This window comes from Desmodus rotundus, chromosome 2 (genome assembly GCF_022682495.2).
Source record: "Desmodus rotundus isolate HL8 chromosome 2, HLdesRot8A.1, whole genome shotgun sequence".
NCBI classification, from domain to species: Eukaryota; Metazoa; Chordata; class Mammalia; order Chiroptera; family Phyllostomidae; genus Desmodus; species Desmodus rotundus.
In genome coordinates this window covers 17,791,097-17,816,296 of record NC_071388.1, presented here as the reverse complement: position 1 = coordinate 17,816,296, position 25,200 = coordinate 17,791,097, and the positions used below count along the sequence as shown (strand labels likewise).

The 25,200-nt window shown below is 37.0% G+C and overlaps 1 protein-coding gene across 1 annotated transcript in view; it reads left to right on the top strand.

Moving 5' to 3' along the window:
- Positions 1-25,200, top strand: part of CHODL (chondrolectin) — a 277,081-nt gene that overhangs the window by 192,614 nt on the left and 59,267 nt on the right. The window contains exon 2 of the mRNA XM_053918015.1: positions 2,267-2,396. Within this exon, the coding sequence (XP_053773990.1) occupies positions 2,315-2,396 (82 nt within the window). The 5' untranslated portion in view covers positions 2,267-2,314. The remainder of the gene's footprint in view (positions 1-2,266; positions 2,397-25,200) is intronic.

The window sequence follows — 25,200 nt, the reverse complement described above, 5'->3', positions numbered from 1 at the left end:
ACACAAGCCCTGTGATACTGACAGTCCACCTACTAAAACCAAGATGGTTACTAAGTGACTAAGTGGCAGGTCTTGTACACAGCATGGATACGCTGGACAAAAGGACGATGCATGCCCAGGATGAGAGACAGTAGGATGGCACAAGATTTCATCGTGCTCTTCAGAATAGCACACGATTTAGAACTATGAATGGTTTATTTCTGGAATGTTCCATTGAATATTTTTGGACCATGGTTAACTGTAGGTAACTCAAACCTTGGGAAGTGAAACTGTGGATAAGGGAGGACTCTATATATAGACATGCATGTGTGTGTGTGTGTGTGTGTATTCCTTTCTTGAGTACTTGGAGGTTCTGGCCTTTCTAGGAGAAATGGTTCATTCAGGTAATCATTTCTTTATAATTTTCTGACTTGTGTGTATACACACCTATTTATTATTCACACATATAAGGATATGTATCTTAATGTTTATCCACAGTAAGAAAATTTTTCAAGCTGAATAAAATATCAAAAACTCAATTTGTCTCAGGGAATTTAATAGAAAAACTCCAAGAAATAATACTTTTGCTTGAAAAATTACACACAAATTAAAAGATATATTGCCATGCTCAATTTTGCCTTTCCTATGAAAAAGCATTTTTATACAAATGCATAATTAAGATAGATCATTGTCCCATGTGTCCAACAATTTATATTCTGAATTATCTATTTTAATTTGTGCAATAGTTCTAGAATTATAACTAATTGAAGCAAGTGTCCCTTATTCTATTTTATACTGCAAAATAATCATTTATTCAACTTATTCCACGCATATATGTTTGGAAATTGATCATGTGTAAACCCAAATTAAAGACATAATTTGATGTGCATTTAACTTAAAATATGGAAACCTAAAAAGCTTTAAATAAATTTTAATTAATGTAATATCTTAATTATCTTTATTTTTTATTTTACTCTATTTTTTTTATTGTTCTTCAATTACAGTTGTCCCACATTTTTCCCCATTGCTCTCCCCTGCCCTGCACCCCCTTGCTGCTCCCACAGTCTCTCATTATCTTTATAGTAATTATTTTCCTGAGGTAAAATTGAAACATCATGATAGAATTACCCTTCCACCCTTTCCTCCCTCCTGCCCAAGTTTTTTAGTTTAAATACCAGTTAAAATATGACAACTTTTTCTGTTATTATATTTATAGTCTTATTGATGGAGATTCATTTTATTTACAGAATGACATTGATTTTGCGAGTTCCTAAAAGGCTCTTGGAAAGAACGGTAATGGAATGGATGGATGGGTTGTCTTGTAGATCAATCAGTGAGAATTTCATGGATTGTAAAGTGGGGGCAAATGTACCAAGGTCAGCATTTTTGTTCCTGCTGCTCTTTCTGGAACGGCAGCCAACGACTTATTAGTACTAGTTACATACTTTCTGGAATAGCAGGGGAACAAGAGCACAATGCAGCTGAGTTTTCTTGGCAGAGAGTTGCACTCTCTTAACTGCTTTAATTCTGGTGATTGCATTAGGTGCAGTTCATCTCTGATGAAATGCTCTCAGCCAAGACCTAGGAATATATCAAACAGGAGCTGCTGCCTGATTTCTTTAAGCAGGGCGCTCAATTGCAGATCTAGGCATGGATGGGCTTAAGTGTAGTTGTAGTGGAAATGAGAAAGCTAACGAATAGCTTCACTAATATTTTATTTTATTTTATTTTGTTTAATGTTATTTCATGGAAGATAATAATGCTACAATGTGTGTGTGCACACATGTGTGTTGTTACAACCAGGCTGGTGTGTGTATGCATTGTTTATACCAGATAAAACTATGAAAGTCACTCAACAGTTATCTCTATAGAGTCATGAGCCACATAACGATGTTTTGGTCAGTGCCAGACTGTATATGCAATGGTGGTTCTGTCTATGATTATAATGGAGCTGAAAGACTCCCCTCACCTAGTGAAGTTGTAGCCATTGTAATACAGTGCAATGCATTACTCATGTTTGTGGTGGCCCGGGTGTAAACAAACCTGTTCTGCTGTTTGTAGAAAAGTACATTACAAACCACTATGTACAGCACATAAAACTTGATGATAATAATAAACAGCTACGTTACTCATTTACATTTTTCCATACTATACTGTTTACCATTAGAGTGGACTCCTGCTACTTATAAAAAACTTTGCTGCAAAACAGTGTGTTGCAGCCTCATACATCTCCTGCCAGCTGCATCTCTTGTGCTTGACTCAATCTCATGTTGTCTTATCCATTTAGTGTAGCTGAAGCGCACAGTGTTTATAAAGTCTGCAATGGTGTACAGTAATGCCCTGGCCCTTCGCGTTCACTCACTGGTCACTCACTGACTCATCTAGAGCAACTTCCGGTCCTGCAAGCTCCATTCATGGTAAGTGCCCTGTACAGGTATGCCGCTTTTTATCTTTTATACCATATTTTTACTGTGCCCCTTCTATGTTTAGATAGACAAATATTTACCGTTGTGTTACAATTGCCTGCAGTATTCAGAACATCAACATGCTGCACAGGCTCATAAAGTAGGAGCAATAGGCTGTGCCATATAGCCCGTGTGTCATAGGCTATAACATGGAGGTTTGTGTAAGTGCACTCTTGTGATGTTCACACGATGACAAAATTGCCAGATGATGCATTTCTCAGAATACGTTTCGGTTAAGTGGTGCATGACTGTATAAACATAGTTGCCTCTGGTATTTAATAGTGTAGGTAGGAATTTCTATAGTCTTTGGAAAATACAAGCATAATAAGACTGTGATGTAGGGAGGGGATATAAAGAGGGTCAACGCAAAGGGCTGGCTGAGTAAGGTGAAGGGCCATTGGAGAACCTATAGGAGAGTAAATTGACCTTATGGGCAAGAAGAAAAAGAAATTGAGAAAACAAATGGCAACCATCAATGAAAGTGGTATCACCTCCCTTTGGGGGTGATGTTATGGAGTAATATGGTATAAAATTTATTATTGGAATTTGGGACATGAAAGTTCATAGCCCAAATTATCTGGGAGCATAGCCAGAGCCAATGGAAAGACAATATAATAATAGTTAATGGCTCATCCCAGGCAGAGCTGACCATGATCTCCTGGCTGCATCCAAGATTTACTATGTGCAATGGAATTCTGGGGAATTTGGGAAGCTAAATTCTGGTACCCTGAGGATTTGTAGGCCCAAATAATGGCAGTAATTTCTATAGCTAAAAACATCCAAGAAACTTCAATGTGTATTTTAGTCTATAAGTTTAATATTTGTTGTATGTATTATACAGTATTTTCTCTTAATTATGTAAATTAATTAATTTTTAAAGAATCTGATATATGAATGTCTAGAACTGATAAGAAACAAAAAGATGGGGATGGGACTGGGAAACTGTGCCAATATTTAATGACCCTAAAAACTTGGGAGACCTGAGGAAACATCCCAGGGATCATGGAGCTGAAAAGGGCTCCATTATCTTAATTGGATTGTTTGTCCCAATCTCTTGTGTGCTTCTTATCTCATTTTGCAGTTCCTTCCACTGCCACTTAAACTCACAGAGACAAAATGTTAGTGAGCGTCTCCTTTTCCCATGACTTCCCAGACTAATTTAACACAAAATAGCTAGATTTCTAGGAAGAGAGCATCTTTTTTGGAGCTCATTGTCTCAGAACACTCTTCTAGAATCTGAGGGTAAATGCAGAGATGAAAAAGGAAATGAAAAAATCTGAAGATGTGGATAATTAGCTTCTTGACTTTTGGACAATTTAATTAACCTTCTTATACTTCAATCACTTTCTTACAAAATTGGATTACTTGGTAATCCCTTAAGTTTAAAAGGTTTATAATATTCAGAGTGGACAATGATAAACCCAGGATTGCTGCCCTTTCTATATGCTTAGACTTTTATGTATGGCAAACATATTTGGCTTGTGAATATTTCCTTTTCCTAGAGCTCATTACATTACAATGTGGTTGCAGTACAATTGGGGGAGATCGCCCTTGGAAAATGGTAGAAAGGAAAAAATAGTAATGTGATATCAGGGAAATAACTCATCCATTTATAGATCAGTAGGAGAAATATAGAGAGACGAACAAAGGGTGAGAATTAAGAAGCATTTCAAAAAACTACATGGACTCTGACTAGCTTCCATGGAGCCTTTGATGGCAGCTGTCCAGGCATTAGTGGATCTACTGTGAATTGACCTGGGCTTTACTTAAAACTTGATTTCTCCAACTTTACGTGTCAATCAGATAATATAATGAGGAATGACTGACGAGGGTTTTAAGGAGGTGCCTCCAAAGAACTTGGAGATAACAGAAACATTCATTCTTTCAGAGTAAAACAAAACAAAAAAAATTGAAATAGAAATCATAGTCTGTAGATTTATTAGAAAAATATAGTTAAAGACAAATAAATTGGCTTGTACAGAGAAAGTTCTTTTAGAGAGGAAATGTTAGACTTTCACCTCCAAAACTGTCCAGGAGGAAAGGTGTGATTCAGCTCTTGGGGAACTCAGCTCTTTTATGAGCAAAGTGTGTTCTGGGCAGAAATATTTATGGGCAAAATGTGCTGTGGGCAGAAATATTCCTTTAAAACTCATCATGCCTTAAGTCCAGTATGCCTCATGTCAATCCTTAGGCTTTGCCTCAATTATGTGTCATCAATCAACCTACTGACCCAATTATGGGCCATTAATATAGGAGTAAATGTGGATATTAGAAGTGGTACCCTCCAGTATGAATTAATAAGTTGGTATTCTTAATTATACTTCTTTTTTGTGGGAATTTATTTAATTTTATCACTTTTTTCTGGGTACAGTGTCAAGGTCCAGTTTCTGGCCTTGAGAAACTTAAGATCATGGGTCATATTCCCAGTGAGGCCTTTGTGTGTCCACTGCCGCTGGATTTCTCTTATTTTTCAACTTTCCAGCATCCATTTTCTATTCAAGGAATTTCCAAGTCTGGAATGCCCTGGTGTTCGAGTGCTCTTTTCTGGTTGAAGTGTCTGCAGATCTTCTAGAAGAACCATCAGGAGCTATACAATATTTTGTGACAAATATATGCAGACAATACATACATTGTTGGCTGACTGCGTGGGTCAGTATGTGGTAAGCAAAGCTGTCTGATGGACAAGGATCTGCTTTGCATTTGATGGTTGCAGAATACTTAAGTGCTTCACATATTTCTGTTAGGGTTGCTCAAAGACAGAAATTCCTAAGGTTTTAGATACACAGGATAAATATATTTCAGAACAGGAGAAGCATAATTGAGTTGTAATCAAGTCCGCTAAAACCAGAAGAAGATTCAGCGACTCAGACAGCCCAGTTAATTGATCCATTTTCCCATTCCATATTTGTGTTCTCTTTCAGTGGCTAGAACTGATTGACTTCTACCAAACCCTAGGGAAAAACACTTTATACATGAATTGATAGTTACATAAGTACAACATTTGTCAAAGCACTAAGTGCCAGGAGCACATTCTCCAGGTTGAGCACTTCCAAGTCACTCCATACACACTGAGAAATTGGGGAGGGGGGAGGAATGCATATACACGTACATATTTAGCTGAAATGTTTGTGTCCATTGATCCCTTTTCACTTTTCTCCAATCTCCAGTACTCCTCCAATATCTATATGTCTAACATCTTCAACATTATAAGAAGTAGAAAAGTCTCATGATTTTAATTTGTATGGCTAGTAATGATATTTTATACAGAGAGATGAATTCCCTTATCTATTTCTGTCAATGGGTACTGTTGCAAATTAATTGTTTTTTAAAAAAATTTTATGGTTAAGGCCATGAATTCCAGAGCAAGATATCCTGAGTTTGAATTCTTGTTTTTCCAAATATTAGCTGTGTGACTTTCAGAAAGATATTAAACTCAGTGGGCCTCAGTTTCTTTATGCATAAGATGGGAATAACAATAGCTTCTACTCTGTAGTGTTGTTTTGAGATAAAATGATATGTCAATTATTTGGTATGATATTCAGAACACATTAAATGTTCTATGAAGATTGGCCATTATTAATCTATGTTATTTATTTGGGTGTTCAGACAATTTACAGAGATGTTTCCAAATAATAACATCTTAATTTTATTGCTTCCTACTTATGGATATTAATAGGCTAGCCTTTTAAAAAATGATATATTCAACATTTATTCAATATAATTGAATATTTCTTCCTCCCTCTTTTTATATTGGGGTATTATAGTTTCATTAATTTTTCTAACAAAACCTAAATGATTATATTGACACTTTAACATAACCAAGAATTTTATAACTTGCAGAATTGGCCTAGTCATTTGCTAGCTACCCAGATTTATCTGAAAGATGCTTGTAGTTAGTTAGAATACTTGAGTCTGGTCAATAACATTATCTCTGAATGAACAATAGTGCCTGAGGCCAGGTATATGTGTTTTTACATTACATTTTACTTTAAATTCCTGTAATCATTCATAGTAAAAATGAGTTACACCATAGTTACTTGTTATCTGAGAAGATAGTTCTTCACATTTGAGAATTATTATATTGTACCATGTCACTTGTAGAAATATTTTCTGTTTACTTGTTAGATTAAGGAACTGAAATGCTTTGTAGAATATTGTATTAACATAAAACAATAGAGCAACTTAGTTCTACAATTAGGAAAATTAGTGCAGCTTGTTCCAGTTATCACTCCTCACTTTAGACACACAACTAACTTTAGGGCCAGGTTTACATGGAGATTGGCTCACTTTGAACCTGTGTTTGTGCCACTTGCAATGATTTCTAGTCCACATCATGTAAAGCAATTTCCGTAAGTGCTTAACTGAGAGTGATTTACATTCCCCAACAGTTCGCAGGGATCCCACTTACATATTCCATAATGCTTTCATAACTATTTCTCTAGAAAGCACATTTTAAAGATCTGCATTAGTGTTAGTCAAAGTGTTTTAATTTTTTCACCTCTTCCTTTTTTCGAGGTTATCAAGAAAATGTAACTTTTTTCTCCAGTGTATGAAGATGGTTTTTATTTTTCTTTTTTGCACTATTATTGAATTCAGGGAGGGCAGAGCAAACAAGTTTAGGAACAGGTAAATTCTGTAAACACTGAGGAATTCTCTAATAGAAAAGACAAAACGCCTAACCGAAAGCAGGTTATATTCAGAATCACTTTAACAAATTGAAGGATCAAAACCCCATTGTTTCTAAATGAAAAATGTAAATTCAAAGCTTTGAAGATAAATCATTTGTATGTCAGTTCTGACTAATTTCATTTAAACCCAGTTATTCTTTGCAGTAACAAGAACTTAGAAAAGTGATCATTACCTTGTTAAAAAGCTACTTTTATTTACTGTGGATACATTTTGTGGATTAAGGGGCCATATTTAAATGAGCAAAGTAGAACACTTCTAAAATACTGTTCATTAGAAAGCAGCAGACAGTATAACATTGCGCTCACCTTAAACCTATGGGTGGAAAAGATTGAACAACCAAAAGCTGTTTTTTCTTAAAGCTTGTTTCTGTAACACACAATGGAGGGGAACGGTTATAACGAGGCAATAAGTTATTCATTCAGGGTTGATGTGTTCAAGAAAGAAAGCCTGGGCTGCCTCCAATCCCATTGTGTTACATCAATTATATCATTGTTTCTAAAACTGTATAAAGAGTCTCAGAATCTTCCAGTTTGGAGCCGGAGAGTCTGGTTTGAGTGTGTTTATTTATTGAAGAAACCAGATGATGAGAAATTTTCCTCTCATTTTGAGGTGATTCTGTTGACAATTGAGAAAGACTTTTACACAAACACACATGTAGACACACATGTGCACACTAACTCTCTCACGCCTCTGACTCAGAACGCAGGGCTGTGTCTGTGTGAGTCAAAGTGACTGTGCACCTCAGGAAAGGCTTTAAAAATGGGGGATACAATTTCACTAGTGGACTTTACCATTATTTGTTTACATCTCCGATGTCTTTCATACCAAGAAAAGCAATTAATCCGAGTCTCTTAGTATTAGCTTGTATTAAGTATTTTAAAGAAGACTGTTTTGGAGTCCACTGTGTTTACTGACTCCATTGAAATTATTTCCAGCTTGTTGGCTTTTCTAGCATTTCTGACTAATGTCATTTTGATCAAACTTGAAATGTCTACCTTCTTCCTCTCTGATTGCTAGTGTTTGGGGATCTTGGAAGAGGCAGAAAAGTGACTCATTATTTGTTCTCATTCTTTTCTGATCCTTTTAGCTTCACCTCCTTGGCCTTATGTACTGTACTTGGCAAAGGGAGAGGGGCCTTGTGTTCTGGCCATTGGAAACAGTTTTGATATGTTTTAAATATGTTACAATCCTCTGGGCCTGTCTTACTAGACAGGCTTTAACAACGTTTATTCGAATTCTTGTGCCTGTATTTGAGTTTAAAAGTCACTTGGAAGAGTCCACGTTGTTAATGTTTTGGTTTGCTTACAGGGTACAGAGAAGAGGCATGATCTATACTGCAGGCACAGCAAGCTATTGTCTGGAAGGCTCTCAGTGGTCTTGGAAGTAGCTAGCAAAAGCACCCCTCCCCATTCCAAATGCTGGTTGCTCTCATGCTGTTCTTCCCCATTTCAATTGTGTTCCCAATTCTGTTAAATAACTGGCTAATAACTGGCTATGTCTGCTAAATAAAAAGACAAGATTCTAAAGCAGTAAGTTTTTCTACAGCTGTCTGATAGACATAATCTCAGCTCTTTTCTTGGTATAGTAGGGAGTTCCAGGACTTTTTGATCTTTGTCATGTAAATTATGGAAGATACTATTGATTGCCTCATCTCACGGATCAGCACCTTTTATTCTGCAAAGGGCCGGGTAGTAAATATGTTAGGTTTTGTAGGCCACACAACTGTCACATCTACTCAACTGTGCTGTTGTAGCGGGAAAGGAGCCACGGACAATATACAAATAAATCATTGTGGCTCTCGTTTGGTAACATGTGATCTAGCCAATAGCTTCTCCATTTTTTCTTGCTGAAACCCAGGTTTTTTAGCATAAGTTGGTGAGCACATGCTCACAGAAGCAGGCTCCTCTCCCAGCTTCAGGTGATGAGTCACGATTGATTTAAACCAGCGAGGATCTGCTTTGAACTGTGATTGGTTTAGGGGCATCATTTCCCACTTCTCTGGTAACTATTTTGCAGGCAAAGACCATGCAAGAAAAGCAGATTCCTTACATATCTACATTATGAAGCTGTGACTATTTTACATCTATTATTACATAAAACAATAGTGGCGATTTGGGATAACTTCAAGCGGCTAATTATTACATCCTAAAATCTGTGACATGTGTTGGTGCCACTTTTTTTAGTAGAGATTTTTTAAAAATTAAGAATGGATATTTTTAATTTGTTTCAGAAGCAACCAAACTCACAGCAAAAGTGAAATTTAGGTTTCCAGAAACCGAATTAAAACTTTCATGAAAAGCATATGCATCTTAAAAACCTATCTTTTTAAAGATATCATTGAAAAATAAAAATAATTTTTTCAAGATGTTGTCGGGAATGTAACATTACCACTTAATGCAATTTTCATGTGTATAGTAGAATATTTTATAAGATTTAAGAGAATTGTTAGGAAAAAGTTTAATTAAAAAGTTAGGGATTTTTGCAGAAAATTTATAGATTTTATAGAGGTCTATTACAGAAGTTTATATACTTATGTACATACACACAATATTCCTTAACTGGAAATTGAATACAGTGCATCTCATAGAGTTATTTATGAGGTGTGAAGCCACATAAGCCAGCATCCAAATATTCATATTTGTGTGAATTATTTTCTTCTCCACGATTCCTTCCTTTTCCAGGAAGTTTTACAATAAATTTATACTGTACATATTTCATTACATCTTAATACTCCATATAATCAAGCAGTTTAGTTGTTGACATTGAAAAACTTTCTCTTAACACCCCCCCAATACCTTTGTTTTTCTACTTAGTGTCAACATTCAAATGGAAATTTATTTCAAATATATCCTAGGTTTAAATCTTAATTCAAAGTTTGGGCTTTCTAAGGAACAATATTCAGATGGAGCCCCTTTTCCCACTTGTTAATCATGTGATAAGGGCACCAATTTATTTTAAAAGCAGGCCTTTTTTTTTTTTTTTTTTTTTTTTGCCTGGAGTGAATAGTTTTGCTTTTAATCACAGGCCTTCCTGCCTTCTAATTAGAGAATTTATTTTTTCCATGCTGAACCTTCTGTTTGAATTTGTTTCCTTGTCCTGTTTCATTTCATCCTGATTTGTAAAAGCAAAGCATAACCATGAGAGTCAGATTTAGGATTCAGCCTTAATGACATTTGAAGGGAAAAGCGAGCAAAGGAAAGCAGTGCTCTTCAGACGAACTGTTCTCTTGCCCTCTGTCATTGCTATTCCATGCAGCAGTAATGCACTCACGGCCAGTCTCCGGAAAAGGGGTCTCACACTGAATGGACCATCCTCATATGTATACTCATGTTATATATTTAAAATGATAGTTTTCTAAGATACATATGTTTTTCATGAGATTTTTAATTAGGTTTCTGGAGGCCTAATTATGTGTGTACACTCCTGACACCTAAATGCTGATGAAGACTGGAGATATATGCACGAATGCTCCTGTGGCATGGTGTTTAGCCAATAGACGTGATAGGGTCCTCAATCCATATCTGTCAAACATTTATAGAAATTTGAAGTGATATTGAAGAAAAAGAATCTCATAGGTTTGTCCACATGAAGATTCTCCTTTTGCTTATGGGCAGCATGTAAGATCTAGTCTTTCAATCATCCTGAGCTACTTTAATCCTGTAAATAGGCATAGGGAGTCTCAAACTTCTAGGTGACAATTTACATCTCAATGAGAATATTGAATCAGTTACATATATCCAAACATTGAAGGTTCCCTGAGAGGAATTACACCTGCTTTGTAAAAGTTAACACCACCAGTGTCCTACGTGGCTCTCCAATAAGTTAAGTTGTCTTTTGTTGGAAAGCTGGCTGTCTGGGATGAGACATGTGTATGCCATTGTGTATGTGTCTCTGTGAGTGTATGTGAGTGGGTATGTATAACTTATCAGTATCATACTGTGGTGAACATTTTGATGAAGTTTGATAAAAGAGTTTATAAAATGGTTTGCAATACATGCATCATCCATTCTACAGATAACAACATGGAAGCACAAAACGGAAACCTGGCTTTCAGCCCCAACTCTGCAACTTAATAGTGATTTTGCCTCTGAAGGGCAAAAGCATTGTCCATAAGCTAGACATCCTTTCATATGTCTCAGGGCCCTCTCTCTGCATGTCCTCCTTGGAGAAGTGTCTGTCCCAGGCCTATGCCCATTTTTTAATTGGATTGTCTGTCTTCCTGTTGTTGAGTTGTATGGGTTCTTTACATATTTTGCAAACCTTTGTCCGAGGTGTCATTGGCAAATACGTTCTCCCGTACAGTGGGTTCCCTTTTCATTTTGATGGTGGTTTCTTTAGCTGTGCAGGTTTTTAATTTGATGTAGTCCCATTTGTTGATTTTTCCTTTATTTCCCTTGCCCTAGGAGATATACCAGTAAAAATGTGGCTGAGAGGGATACCTGAAATTTTACTGCCTGTGTTTTCCTCTAGGAGTTTTATGAAGTAACAACTTATAATTAAGTCTTTTATCCATTTTGAGTTTACTCTGGTGTATGGTGTAAGTTGGTGGTTTAGTTTCATCTTTTTGCATGTACCAGTCCAGTTTTCCCAACACCATTTATTGAAGAGGCTATTTTTATTACATTTTATGCTCCTTCTCCATTTGTCAAATAGTAGTCGACCATAGAGACTTGGGTTTGTTTCTGGGCTCTCCATTCTGTTCCATTGATCTATGTGTCTGTTCTTATGCCAGTATCAGACTGTTTGATTACTGTGGCCTTGTAGTATAGTTTGATATCAGGTATTGTGATCCCTCCTACTTTGTACTTCTTTCTCAAGATTACTGAGGTATTCTGGGTATTTTTGTTCCATATAAATTTTTGAAATATTTCTTCTAGATCTGCAAAATATGCCATTGGTATTTTAATAGGGATTGTGTTGAATCTATAAATTGCTTTGGGTGGTATGGACATTTTAAAGATGTTAATTCTTCTAATCCATGAACAAAGTAAAGCCTTCCATTTATTTGTATCTTCCTTAGTTTCTTTCTTCAGTGTTCTGTAGTTTCCCAAGTACAGATCTTTTATCTCCTTGGTTAAGTTCATCCCTAGGTACTTAATTTTTCTTGTTTCTACAGTAAATAGGATTTTTTCCCCTAGTTTCTGTTACTGATATTTCATTGTTGGTATACAGAAATGCCCTTGATTTCTGAATATTGACTTTGTATCCCATTATTTTGCCAAATTCATTTGTTAGGTTGAGTGGATTTTTTGGTTGGGACTATAGGGTTTTCTATGTACACTATCATGTCATCTGCAAATAATGACAGTTTACTTCCTCCATCCAATATGGATGCTTTTTATTTCTTTTTCTTGTCTGAGAGCTATGGCTAGAACTTCCAGTACTATGTTGAATAAGAGTGGTAAAAGCAGACACCCTTGTCTTGTTCCTGATCTTAAGGGGAAAGCTTTTAGTTTTTGCCCATTGAGGAAGATGTTGGCTGTAGGTTTCTCATAAATGACCTTTATTATGTTGAGGTATACTGCCTATATTCCCACTTTGCTGAGTGTCTTTATCATAAATGGGTGCTGGATTTTATTAAATGCTTTTTCAGCATCTATGAATATGATCATGTGATTTTTGTCTTTCATTTTGTTTATGTAGTGCATTATGTTGATTGATTTGTGAATTTTGTACCATCCTGGCATCCCTGGGATAAATCCCACTTCATTATGGTGTATGATCTTTTTAATCTATTTCTGGATCCGTATTGCCAATATTCTGTTGAGGATTTTAGCATCTATGTTCATCAGAGATGTTGGCCTATAGTTTTCTCTCTTTGTTGTGTCTTTACATGGTTTGGAATTAGGATAATACTAGCTTTGTAAGAAGAACTTGGGAGTCTTCCCTGTTCTTGAATTTTTTTAGAATAATTTGAGAAGGATAGGAATTAGTTCTTCTTTAAATGTTTGGTAAAATTTACCTGTGAAACCATCTAGTCAAGGGCTTTTGTGTGCTAGGAGTTTTTTGATTATTGCTTCAATTTCACTAGTTATTGGTCTATTGAGTCTTTCTGCTGCTTCTTAATTCAGTTTTGGAAGATTGTATGTTTCTAGAAATTTGTCCAATTCACCCAGGTTGTCCAATTTCTTGGCATATAGTTGTTCATAGTAATTTCTCACAATCTGTTGTACTTCTGTGGTATCACTTGTTACTTCTCTTTTGTTTCTGATTGTATTTATTTGGGTCCTCTCTATTTTTTTCCTAATGAGTCTGGTTAAAGGTTTGTCAATTTTGTTTATCTTTTCAAAGAACCAGCTCCTGGATTCATTGATCTTTTAAATGTTTTTTAGTCTCTATGTCATTTAATTATGTGCTGATCTTATTATGTCCTTCCTTATACTCACTCTGGGCTTTGTTTTATTGTTGTTTCTCTAGTTCTTGTAGATGTAAGGTTAGGTTGTTTATTTGAGATTTTTCTGTCTTCTTTAGGTAGGCCTGTATTCCTATGAACTTCCCTCTCAGCACTGCTTTTACTGTGTCCCATAGGTTTTGGGTTGTTTTATGTTTATTTTCATTTGTTTGCAGATATTTTTTGATTTCTTCCTTGGTCTCATTGCAAACCCATTCATTGTTTAATAACCTGTTATTCAGTCTTCATGTATTTGAACGTGTTTGATTTTTTCCTTGAGGTTTGTTTCTAGTTTCAAGCCATTGTGATTTGAGAAGATGCTTGATATGATGTGTATTTTGCTTCTATGGGGGTGAAAGATTCTGTATATATCAATTAAGTCCATTCGATCTAGAGTGTCATTCAATGCTTCAATTTTGTTGTTGATTCCTTGTTTAGAAGATCTACACATTGTTGACAGTGGGGTGTCAAAATCCCCTGCGGTGACTGTGTTGCTGTCTATATCTTTCGTGAAGTCCACCAAGATTTTCCTTATATATTTAGGTACACCTATGTTGGGTGCATGTATGTTTACAAGGGTTATATCCACAAATCTATTTCTGAGCTCATTTAGAATGTTGGCAGATTTCTGTTCCAAATGACTATAGGACTGAACACCCTCTTTCCTTGTTGACCGTTGGCTGGGGGTCATTCTCAGCTTCTGATAGCTGCAAATGCCTTGCTTCATGGCTATCTTCCTCTACTTTCAATCCACGATAGTGGGGTGAGTCATTCTCATGCTTTAAATCTACTCATATTTCTTAACTTCAATGTCTCTGGTTATATTTTCTTTCTCTCTGCTGTGTAGAATTCCATTGTGTAAATGTACCATAGTTTTTTGATCCACTCGTTTGCTGATGGGCACTTAGTTTGCTTCCAGTACTTGGCTATTGTAAATTGTGCTGCTATGAACATTGGGGTGCAGGGGTTCTTTTGGATTGGTGTTTTGGGGTTCTTAGGGTATAATCCCAGCAGTGGAATTGCTGGGTCAAAGGGCAGTTTCACTTTTAGTTTTCTGAGGAAATTCCATACTGTTTTGCAGTGACCTCACCAGTCTGCATTCCCACCAACAGTGCACTAGGGTTCCCTTTTCTCCGCATCCTCTCCAACATTTGTTTGTTGATTTGTTTAGGAGGGATGGGGAGAAAAGGCATACAACTGTAACTGAATAACAATAAAAATTTTTAAAAAAGAAGCCATTTAGTTTGTACAGAAAAAATAAAGTTAATTATAAAGCAGTGAGTGGGTAGCAAGGGGAAAAATGGGGCAGATACTAAGCATACATAAATGTCACAGGAATCTTAGAGAAAAGGAAAAGAGTTTTGAGATAGACTCTCAATAGATTAAATATCTTTCTTAAATTATTAAAAGTAAATAAATAAATAAATAAATAAATCTACTCATATTTCATCTGTCTCCCTCTTCCGCTGTATATCTACAACTGACTTTTCTTCTTGCTTTGTCTGCTTTAAAGGCTCATGTGATTTTATTAGATCTACTTGGGCAAATCCAAGATAATTTCATATTTTAAGGTTAGCTGATTGTTAACTTTAATTTTATCTATAGTCCTTTCATAGCAGTAGTTAGATTAGTGTTTAATTGAATAACTAGGGAGTGGGAAACTTGGGGGAGAATCTTTAGAATTCTGCCTACCATATCCTTCATATGTAAATTAATTAATAAATGTTATGGTTGCCTTCAATGCTTAATACTCTGTTTTAAATAAGGGAGAAAAAGTCAAGTCCATATAAGAAATGGTGTGACCGATATGCAGAGATTATATTTGGGAGGGATGTGAGAAGCAGACTTGGATGATAATGGTGGACAAGTCCATTGGCATCACCATGTATAAGGCATAACCACAACCTAAAGGACAACCTTGAATTAATGCTAGGGAAGGAGAGAATTGAACGGGGCACAGAAAATAGACTGATGTATTTATTTTCTCATGTTTATTGGTGTTTACAGTTTCATGTAGACTGATGCATTTATTTTCTCGTGTTAGAAAGAACTATTTATAATACCCTGTTCCCAATCAGAATATGGAATCAAAAATAAAAGTCAAGAAGAGGAGATCAATTGATAATTGATAAATTTGATATAAGAGAAGAGGCTAATAAGTCAGACTTACCCCTTCCCAGTCCCTAAGTTTGCCAAGTGTCCAGTCTTCCCTTGGGAGAACCTGTCCTTGTAATCCCAACATCATGGGGAAACCTGGAATTCATGTGCCTTGTGAATATGCTGACTGCCCCCATTTTTTTACATATTCCCCTCTGTGTGGGAATGACGGACAGGATGGAGCAAGAGACTGGAGGTGTTATTTCAGTGAAACATGAGCCCACACAGAAGAGGTCCTTCCCCATTCATTCTGCAAACTTTTGTCCTTAACTGGAGATAAATAGTATCTACTCTCAACATATCCTCCAGGAATAATTTTAATTTAAATACAGTACAATAAAACACAAGGGAAGAACTTTGTGGTTTTTGAGAAACCTTGTGGCATAAATACAAGACCACGGAGTTTAGCTAAATCATGTTAACCATGGAACACTCCAGTCAGTCAGTAAGTTATTAAGCAGTCCTCTGCCATTGGCTCCCACTCAGGTTATCAGCGTTAGGAAGGCAGCCATGGAAACAATGATCTTAACTACAATTGTTCTTTCAAACTGAGCCTTTAGGCTTCAGTATTTCAGTCTTGAGAGGAGGCTACTGATTCAATTCTAGTCCTTTTGAACCTAGCTTAAATTGTTAAGCAATGCCAGACGAAGGCCACTTATATTAAATAGCTTTAAAGTCTCAGGGGCCATCACCCCACTAAAAAGGAAATCCTGGAACCAAGTAATTTAAAGGCATTATGAGCATGGAGTTCTTTTAAAGGCATGTCAGAGGCCAAGTGCCACTGCTGCTGAACTGTCGATGGTGCTGGGTATGGCTGGGAGAGGCTCTGATGGAACAGGGCCCAACACATTTCTTTGACCTCGGACTCTAGGGGGAAACCAAAGTTACTCCACGTGGGACATTTGGTGAAAAGTTTGTATGGGTAAAAAGACTTTAAAAAGCAAATTATTTTCAATTAATTTATCTTTGAAAGAAAAATAAATTGCTGCAATTAAAAATTAGCAATGGCCTACAAATTCGGGGGTTAAAAATTTTTATGATATTTTATTTTTCAAAAGTAAAAATTACCACCCATATAACTCGTAAAGCCAAATTTGTAGGGACCTAATTTTAAAGTCTACTTTCCAAGTCAATGTCGTATCAGTGGAGTTTAATACTACCCATGGACTTGTTATTCTTGTTAATTTAACATGGGCAGAATATTAAAATGTTTGCTTATGGTTAGCCTACTTGTTCTAATGATTATTGCTGTGAAACAAACCAGCCCCAACCTAGGGGTACAAAACAGAGCTCATGGCTTCTGTGGGTCAGGAATTTCTAAAGGGCACATTGGGGTTGCTCCACTATATCTGGGGCCTCACCCGGAAGACTCAACAGTTGGGAAGGGGGATGTAACTTGATGACCAAGGCTTACTCATCTGATGACTTGTTCATTCACATGTAGCTTCTGGGCTGGCAGGATTCAAAGTCTAGGATGGCTGTAAGGAGTGCCTACCCTTGGCATCACTGGAGGGCTTGACTTTTTCACAGCATGGCAGCTTAACTCTAAGTTCAAAGTTCCAAGTGCTAGTGTTTCAGTGACCAGGGTGGAAGCTGCCTTAGAAACCATATGGTGCCAGTTCCACGACTGCCACCACCTCTGTTGGCCACAAGCTAGTCAAACACCTGCTCACATTCAAGGGGAGTGGATATAGGCACCATCACTCAGTTGGAGGAGGGCCAAGGTTATATTGTAGAAGCAAGGGTGTGTGAGATGAAAGATGTGTTGAGGCTGTTTTTGAAAGTGCAATCTGTTGCGGTGTTTATGGTGCGCATTTATTATCCATTTGAGGGCATCTTTCTAGCTACAGTCTGTCTTGCTTTACTATTATTATACATTTGGGAACTTTTTAGAAAAAATATATACTTGTGGTGAAAAAGAAAGTAAATTACGTATTTTAATAATAGTGATGAGAAGAAAAAATGTTAAATTGAAAAATGCAATGATACTTTTATTTTTCAGTTTACTAGTAACATTGTAGATATATTCTATTAAAAATCCATTTGTGCATATCTTTATGAAGACTTTATTTCTCTTTATTCAGGGAAGTGTGTCAGCCAAACAACAGATGGCCTGCCCATAATGCATTTGGGCAGGTGTTCTCATTTGGGCCATAACGTGAACAAAACATGTGAATAAAATACTATCTCATCAACTGCAGTAATTATTGGATAAAGTCCAATGTGTACACAGGTCTTCTAAAGCTGTGTGTTATATTGGCTAGACCTAGTCCTGGAGTTTTGGTCTGTAGTAACTCTACTTTGCTAAGTCTTAGATTGCATTATTTCACTCTCTTCAATTTGATATTATCAAATGGTCATAATCCTTATACTTCTCAGTATATGAAAATTAGGTATGAGTTTAACAAAATTACTTTATTAAATCTGACTTTCTGGTTTTACCATTTTTAAAGCTTATGTTGCCAAAAATGCATACCATTATTATATCATGTGATAGATTAGAAAACTTAAAATAAATATGTTCCAGAAAAGAAGTGGGAAAAAGACAATAATACACTGGAAAATTAGTAGAAATGTTAAGATGATTTTACAGTGTGTTTTATTTGAGGATTCATTTCAATCACATAACATTCCAAGAGGCTTTTTATTTTTTAAAAAAATTCATGTGTTTGTGGTTTGTAGAATATAGAGATACTAGAACTAAGCTGTTTTTAGTGGTGGGAGTGAAAATGGAAGACGATCCCTCCTTTTCATGAGCGAAGACACATTCGGGGTCTGACACGCAGTAGGTTTTGCGTAGATCAGTTTCTTTCTTTCAATCCTGAGTACTGTTCAATTACTGTTACGTTCTTTATCCGCCTCACTGTTTCCTAAGGCGGCCCCGTATAGCATTTGCCTGGAACTTTAAAAGGGGGCAACAGAAGGTGCTACATATGAAAAGTCCTCATTGCTGTTGCTTCGCTAGGTATACGACTGATGTACAGATAATTCAAGAGATTTAATTAGAAGACAGATGCTCTTGTGTTACTTTGCACCTGCATCTTCCTTTTACTTTTTCTATTCACGTCACCTACATACTCAGGCAATATTGCTGAGAAAAATGACATTTCAAAAAAGCAAGCATCACAATATATATTTACTCTTTAACTTTATTAGTGCATTGTGTATCTAGGCAAATGGAATGCAGCATATTTTACAAGTTGGTTCATTTGTTCCAAACATTTTGGCAGTGGGTCTGGCTTTTGTTTTCAGTGCTATTTCTTAAATGTGGTTCTATTAACTAGAGAGCTCATATATTTTAGTTCAAAGCAGTGGTTCTCAACTGCAGGCGGTTTGGATCCCCAGGGGACATTTGGCAATATTGTAGCCATGTTTGCTTGTCACAGTGCAGGTGGGGGAGTGCTAATGACATCTAGTGGGTAAAGGTCCCAGAGGCTGCTGCCAGTATATGCCAGTTCAGTCTCGGCCAAACATTCGTGTTTACACACGCTCTCATGGCTTTCTTGCGGTGTGCTGGGGTTTCTCACCATCCCACTATTGACATTTCGTGCTGGATAATCCTTTTTCTGGATGGAGGCACGCTTTCCTGTCCTGTGCGAGACCGGCCTATGGGGTTGGAGATGGTACGGATGTGGTATGGGAACTATTTTGTTTTGCTCCACCACCATTTGGAGTCTGTTTTGAGATTATTGTTTTTTCAAAAGAAGCCTTATCAGACATTGAAACCCTCAGTTCTCTGGGACAACTTAAAATATTATTAGAGTGAATTTTCCATACCAAAGACTTGATTGTTAACTATGACATGATTGTTTTTTTTTAAACTTAGTATATCAATATTATCTCAATAAAAATGAAAAAACAAGAGACTTTGAAAATCAGACAGTTTTTGAAAACCTCCTGTATTTGGGCATTTTGTTCAGTATTGGGGTGGGCACAGTGAAACCCCTCCACAAGGTGTGCATGTCGTTACTCTCAGACCTGTGAATATGCTACTTTAAAGGGTAAAAGGGGCTTTGAACATGTGACTATGTTAAGGACCTTGACGTGGGAGATATCCAGGTGGGCCCAGTCTAATTACGTGAAACCTTAAAAATGGAGTGTCTTTCCTAGCTATGGTCAGACCACCAGACAGACAATGGTGTGAGAAGGACTTGACGTTCCTGGCTCGTTTTCAAGAAGGAGGAAGTGGGCCATGAGCAGCCAAAGAGTAAGAACAGCTTCAAGAAGCTGGAAAAAGTAAGAAAATGGATTCTTCCCTGGAGTTTCTAGGAAGGAATGTGTCCCTACTGACACCCTGCTTTTAGTCCAGTGAGACTCCTATAAGACTTTATTTCTACAGAACCGAAATACAAAAGAGTTGTGTTTATTTAAGGCATTAAGTTTGTGGTTACCTGTTATGGTAGCATTAGGAAACTAATGCTTTATTTGTATTTTGTTTAATTATTCAAGAACCCTTGGAGGAAGGAGTTGTTATGTTCTCTAAATCCCAGATAGGGAAGCGAACATCTGGCAAATCCACACAGGGCCACCTGGCTGGGAGGTGGGGGGACAAGTTCGCAAAGGCAGGAACACTTCACTTTATAGCTACTGCTCTCAGAACTTACCTCTAAATTATTTTGTAGATGGAAGTGCATTATTTATTTTTAAAAGTATAAAATATACTACCCCATCTTCACTCCCAGTTCTCTTTACAAAGTGTGATACCTACCCTGTGATTAGCTTGAACAAAGAATCCCTTTTTGGAATTTGCATGTATCATTTCCCTCTTGCGAATGGGAGAGTATATGTTCATGAATTTGTATAGGTTATTTTCTAATATTTGAATAAATAATACTGAAAATGATATGATTTCCAATTAATTGCAGTCATGCCCGCTATGCTTTATGGCTTTTTCCAAAGTCCTCCATTTTCTACCTGTTGCTCAATTCTCCCCGCTTCTCTTATAGACCCCACAGATTCCACTCTGTGTTTTAGCCACCTTTGACTTCCCTAAATGGGTTGTGCGCTCTCTCACTGATTTTTGCTTTTCCTTTTTAGTTGTTTCCTTTATTCTTTCATGTGCTGTTGGCTCTGACTGAAATATATTTTCCACTTCTTCACCTGACTAGGTGATACTCATTCTTCAAGTCCCAGCTTTCTGCCATTAACTTCCTTGGTGGAGGCTCTCACTGGTCTCTCCCAGACCCCAAAGACTGAGTGTGCTTTTCTGTATTTGTACTAAAACCTTCACCATAAGTTATTCCCTTACTCTAATTTCCCTTTGCCTTGTCTGCCACTCATTCTAGACTGAAAGTTCCTGTACACTGGTGAATGTTTCTTCAAAAAAATCATTTACTGAAGTGTAACCTACACCTGAAAAGTGTACAAATCCCAAGTGCACAGCTAGCTGAGCTTTCACGAAATGACACACACTTAACCATCATGCAGATGAAGATATTGTCGGCGCCTCAGAAGCACATCACTGTTCCTCTTCCAACTAACTTCTCTACGAGTTTACTATCCCCCCCGCACCCCAATCTCCCCTCATGATCGTCATCATCCTGACTTCGAGTGAATGCCACGAATCAGTTTTGCTTGTTGTATAAGTTTGCTAGGGCTACTGTAACAAAATGCTATAAATTGGGTGGCTTAAACAATTTTTTTCTCTCTTCTGGAGGCTGGAAGTCCATGATCAAGCTGCCTGCAATGTTAGTCCCCCTGAAGACTGCGAGGGAGAATCTGCCTATGGCTGTGTCCTAGATTCTGGGGTTTGATGGCAGTATTTGGCATTCTTTGGCTTGTGGAAGCTTCACCCTGGTCTCTGCCTTCAACTTTACCTGCTGTCCTCCCAGGTGTATGTCTCTGTGTCCAAATTTCCCCCTTTATAAGAATGCTAGTTATATGGGACCAGAGGTCCACACTACTCCAATACAACCTCATCTTAATTAATTAGATCTGCAAGGACCCTATTTACAAATAAGATTATATCCTGTGGTGGTGGAGGTTAGGACTTTAAGGTATGAATCGGGGGAGGCACAATTCTACCCATAACACCTGTTTTTTGAACTTTAAGTAAATAAAATCTTATATATGCATTCTGTATCTTTGTTGACTCAATATTATTTTCATGTGATTTGCCCATGTTGTCACGTGTATCAGTCATTCGTTTTCACTGCTGTACTGTGTTCCACTGAATGCCTGAACCACATGTACGTATCCACTCTACTGTTGAAGGACACTGAGATGTTTAGTTTTGGGCTATTAAAAATTAGTGCAGCTATGAGTACTTTTATGTATGACTGTTGTGCATACATGTAACTAAATATTTATTGAATGCATGACTTATTATAAAGCAACCCAAAGTACTTTACTCTCACTTTAATAGCATTACTAAATGAACAAATGTCAATGTTTGGGGGAAGAAGTCAAGTAGTTTCTCTGAACATGTTTTTTTTTTTTAATATTAGTTCTACAGGATCTTAATGGGTGTCACTTTTTAAAAGAGTTTCATAGCTTGAAAATATTAAATGGAATAAAGTGAAGTATTTTGTTTTTGTGTTCTTAGTTATGCTGTAGGATTTTTTCCAGAGATTTAACATTCTAATGTGAATTGTGTTTCTCCTAGAAAGTGGTTGTGAAAGGCACCATTTTTCAAATTTGTTTGACAAGCAAGCCTTTTTGTTGTTTTGAGTGGGATATAGTGAGGGATCAGAATTCCACTAGGCTCTATACTATCTTACTAAATAGGCACTGGATTATTTGTATAGTAAAATATTATGAGCTGTTAGGAAATTACATAAATCTAAGGGTCTCAGGAGGATGCATACACGGTTTGCACCATAGTCCCTTTACTAACTTAAATCCTCATGCTGAGCTTTTGTTTGCTTGTTTGGGGGATAGTTTAAACTTCAAGTATTGTTTCAACTTCAATGATAAGTGTATTTTATGCAGTTCTTCTCTGTACACACAGGTTTTCTGTGAGAAAAGAGCTGTCAGTCTAAAAGAGAAGCCTCAAAACTCAGCAGGATTGGTGATCAATCAGTCAGGGCTAAGCACGTGCCGTAATTTTACTGATCTGGTTATAATTAATGCTTAAAAAGGAGGCACAACTTCATTTCAATTCCATTTTCAGCTTTATTCTTAGCAGCACAATGGATTAAATGCTTGCAATAGGAGTTGTTTCTGTTGTACATCTTAAAAGAATTAAATTTTAATTACCAAATGCATTAAACCTGTATATTAATTAAGTGGTTTTGGGTTGCAGTGGTTCAGGCATCAGCACTTTCCCTGATGTCTCATTTTGCTGACTTGAGTCTGAAGGAAGCTTGTCCCAGACGGAGGCAGCAGGGCTGGGGCTGCCAAGCAGTACGGGGGCCAAACACAAGGGCTTGGACCCCAATTAAGTTAAAAGTCTCTGAGCTGCTTCTGCATTCCAGATGGCAACTAAATTCAAATCTATGGGAGAGATTTAATTAAGATACTTTGATTTCAAGCATGAAGCCAGGAATTCAATCTAAAGCAAGCACAAAAATTCAGTGGCACTTAAAAATGACTATAATATAAATAGGAATCTAGACTCCTGACAAAAATCTGGGATCTTATACCCAATAATACTCTTCATTCTCTACTTTTTGTTATCTAGACAACATAGATGTCTGGTTCTTTTGGCTGGTATAGTCACTGCAGGTTTTGTTCTTGGTGGGTAAAAGCAAAGGCTTTAGAATTAGACACATCTGGTTTCAAATGTTAGACTTGGCAACAACTAGGTCAATGATTTAATTTCTCCCTGAGCCTCCACTTCCTAAGTGTTGGATAAGAGTGACACCTACATCATAAGTCTGTTGCGAAGACTGAAGGAGAAATATTCTAAAGATTCCTCGTGTATAGCGTTAGTCCTGGTCTTTTCACAGCTCCAAACTTGTCTATTCAACTTCTTACTTGCCATCTCTACTTGGATTTGTAGTGGGCATCTCAAACTTTGTCTAAAACAAAGTTCTTGATTATTTATTTCAAAGACAGAAATCTTTGTCCTTCAGCTCTCCCCCTCTTAGTGATGATTCCACCATCCATCCAGCTACTGAGGCCAAAAATCCAGGACTTACCACGGCTCCTCCCTTTGGATCATCTCACACAAGCAGTTCTGTTAACTCTATCTCTGATATGTACTTCAGAAATGCGCACTTATTTCCAGTTATATTGCCATTGCATCAATCCTATGTGTTGCAAGCTGGGTACTATTGATATTTTGCACCAGATAAGTCTACATTGTGGAGGATTGCCCTGTGCATTATAATATGGTTAGCAGCATTCCTGGCCTGTACCCACTAGATGCCAGCAGCACTTTCCAAATTTTGAAGCCACAATGTCTCCAGATACTGACAATTGTCCTTTGTGGGAAAGTCAACCCCTGTTAAAAACCACTGTACTTGTAGAAGTTATTATTATTACTATCTCTTGGACCAGAAAATTAACCGTCACAATGTCCATTTGAGGTATTTTATATTTTACTCTATCTTAGCCAATCCATTTAGGTTTTTGTTATACAATGATACAATTCACAATTTGAAATAAACACAATTCTGCTTCCTCACTCTTTAAAATTTTTTGTTTTATTTTTATTATATATTCTGGTATCTTTTGCTGCATTAAAAAAATCTCAAAACTTAATTGTTTAAACCAGCAATAACACTTACTTTGCTCACGAATCTGCAATTTGGGCAGTACTTGGCAAGGACACATCATCTCTTCTCTACTTTTAGCAACAGAAGTGGTGGAAGTCTGGACAATAGGCTTCTTTGCAACATGGTGGCCGGCTTCCAAGAGTGAGTGTTCTGAGAGGGAGGAACTAGGTGAAAGCCAAACTGCCTTATATGGGCCTAACCTCATAATTCATAGAGTGTCACTTCTACAGTTTTCATCAAGAGTGTTACAAAAATCGCCCTGGCTGGCGTGGCTCAGTTGGTTGAGTGTCCTCACACAAGGCCAAAGTTCTCCGGTTCAGTTCCCGGTCAGGGCAAGCACTTGGGTTGTGGCCTGGTCCCCGGTTGGCGGTGTGCTAGACACACCCCATCAATGTTTCTCTGTCCCGTCAATGTTGTCCAACCTTTCTGCTCTCTCCCTTCCACCTCTCTAAAAATAAATGAAGAAAATCTTTTTTAAAAAAGAGTGTCACAAAAATCTACCAACTTTCAAGGACAGGGAAAATAATTTCTACCTCTTGATGAAGGAATGTGAAGTTCTAGAAGAGTGTATAGATTAAAATTAGTGTTATTTTTGGGAGAACACGACCTACCACACTATTTCAAGATGACTAGTAAATTGAAAGTTACGTTGGAAGTTTTTGTTTTGTTAACTTTAATGGGAATATGTATTGGTTTTCTATTCAATATTATAAGTTATCACAATCTTAGAGCTTAAACAACAAAAATGCTTCTTATGGTATCTGTAGATTAGGAACTGGAGTCAACTTAGCTGGAATCTCTGCTCAGAATTTCACAAGGCTAAAATTAACTTATTAGCCAGGCTGCCTAATTTTGGAAT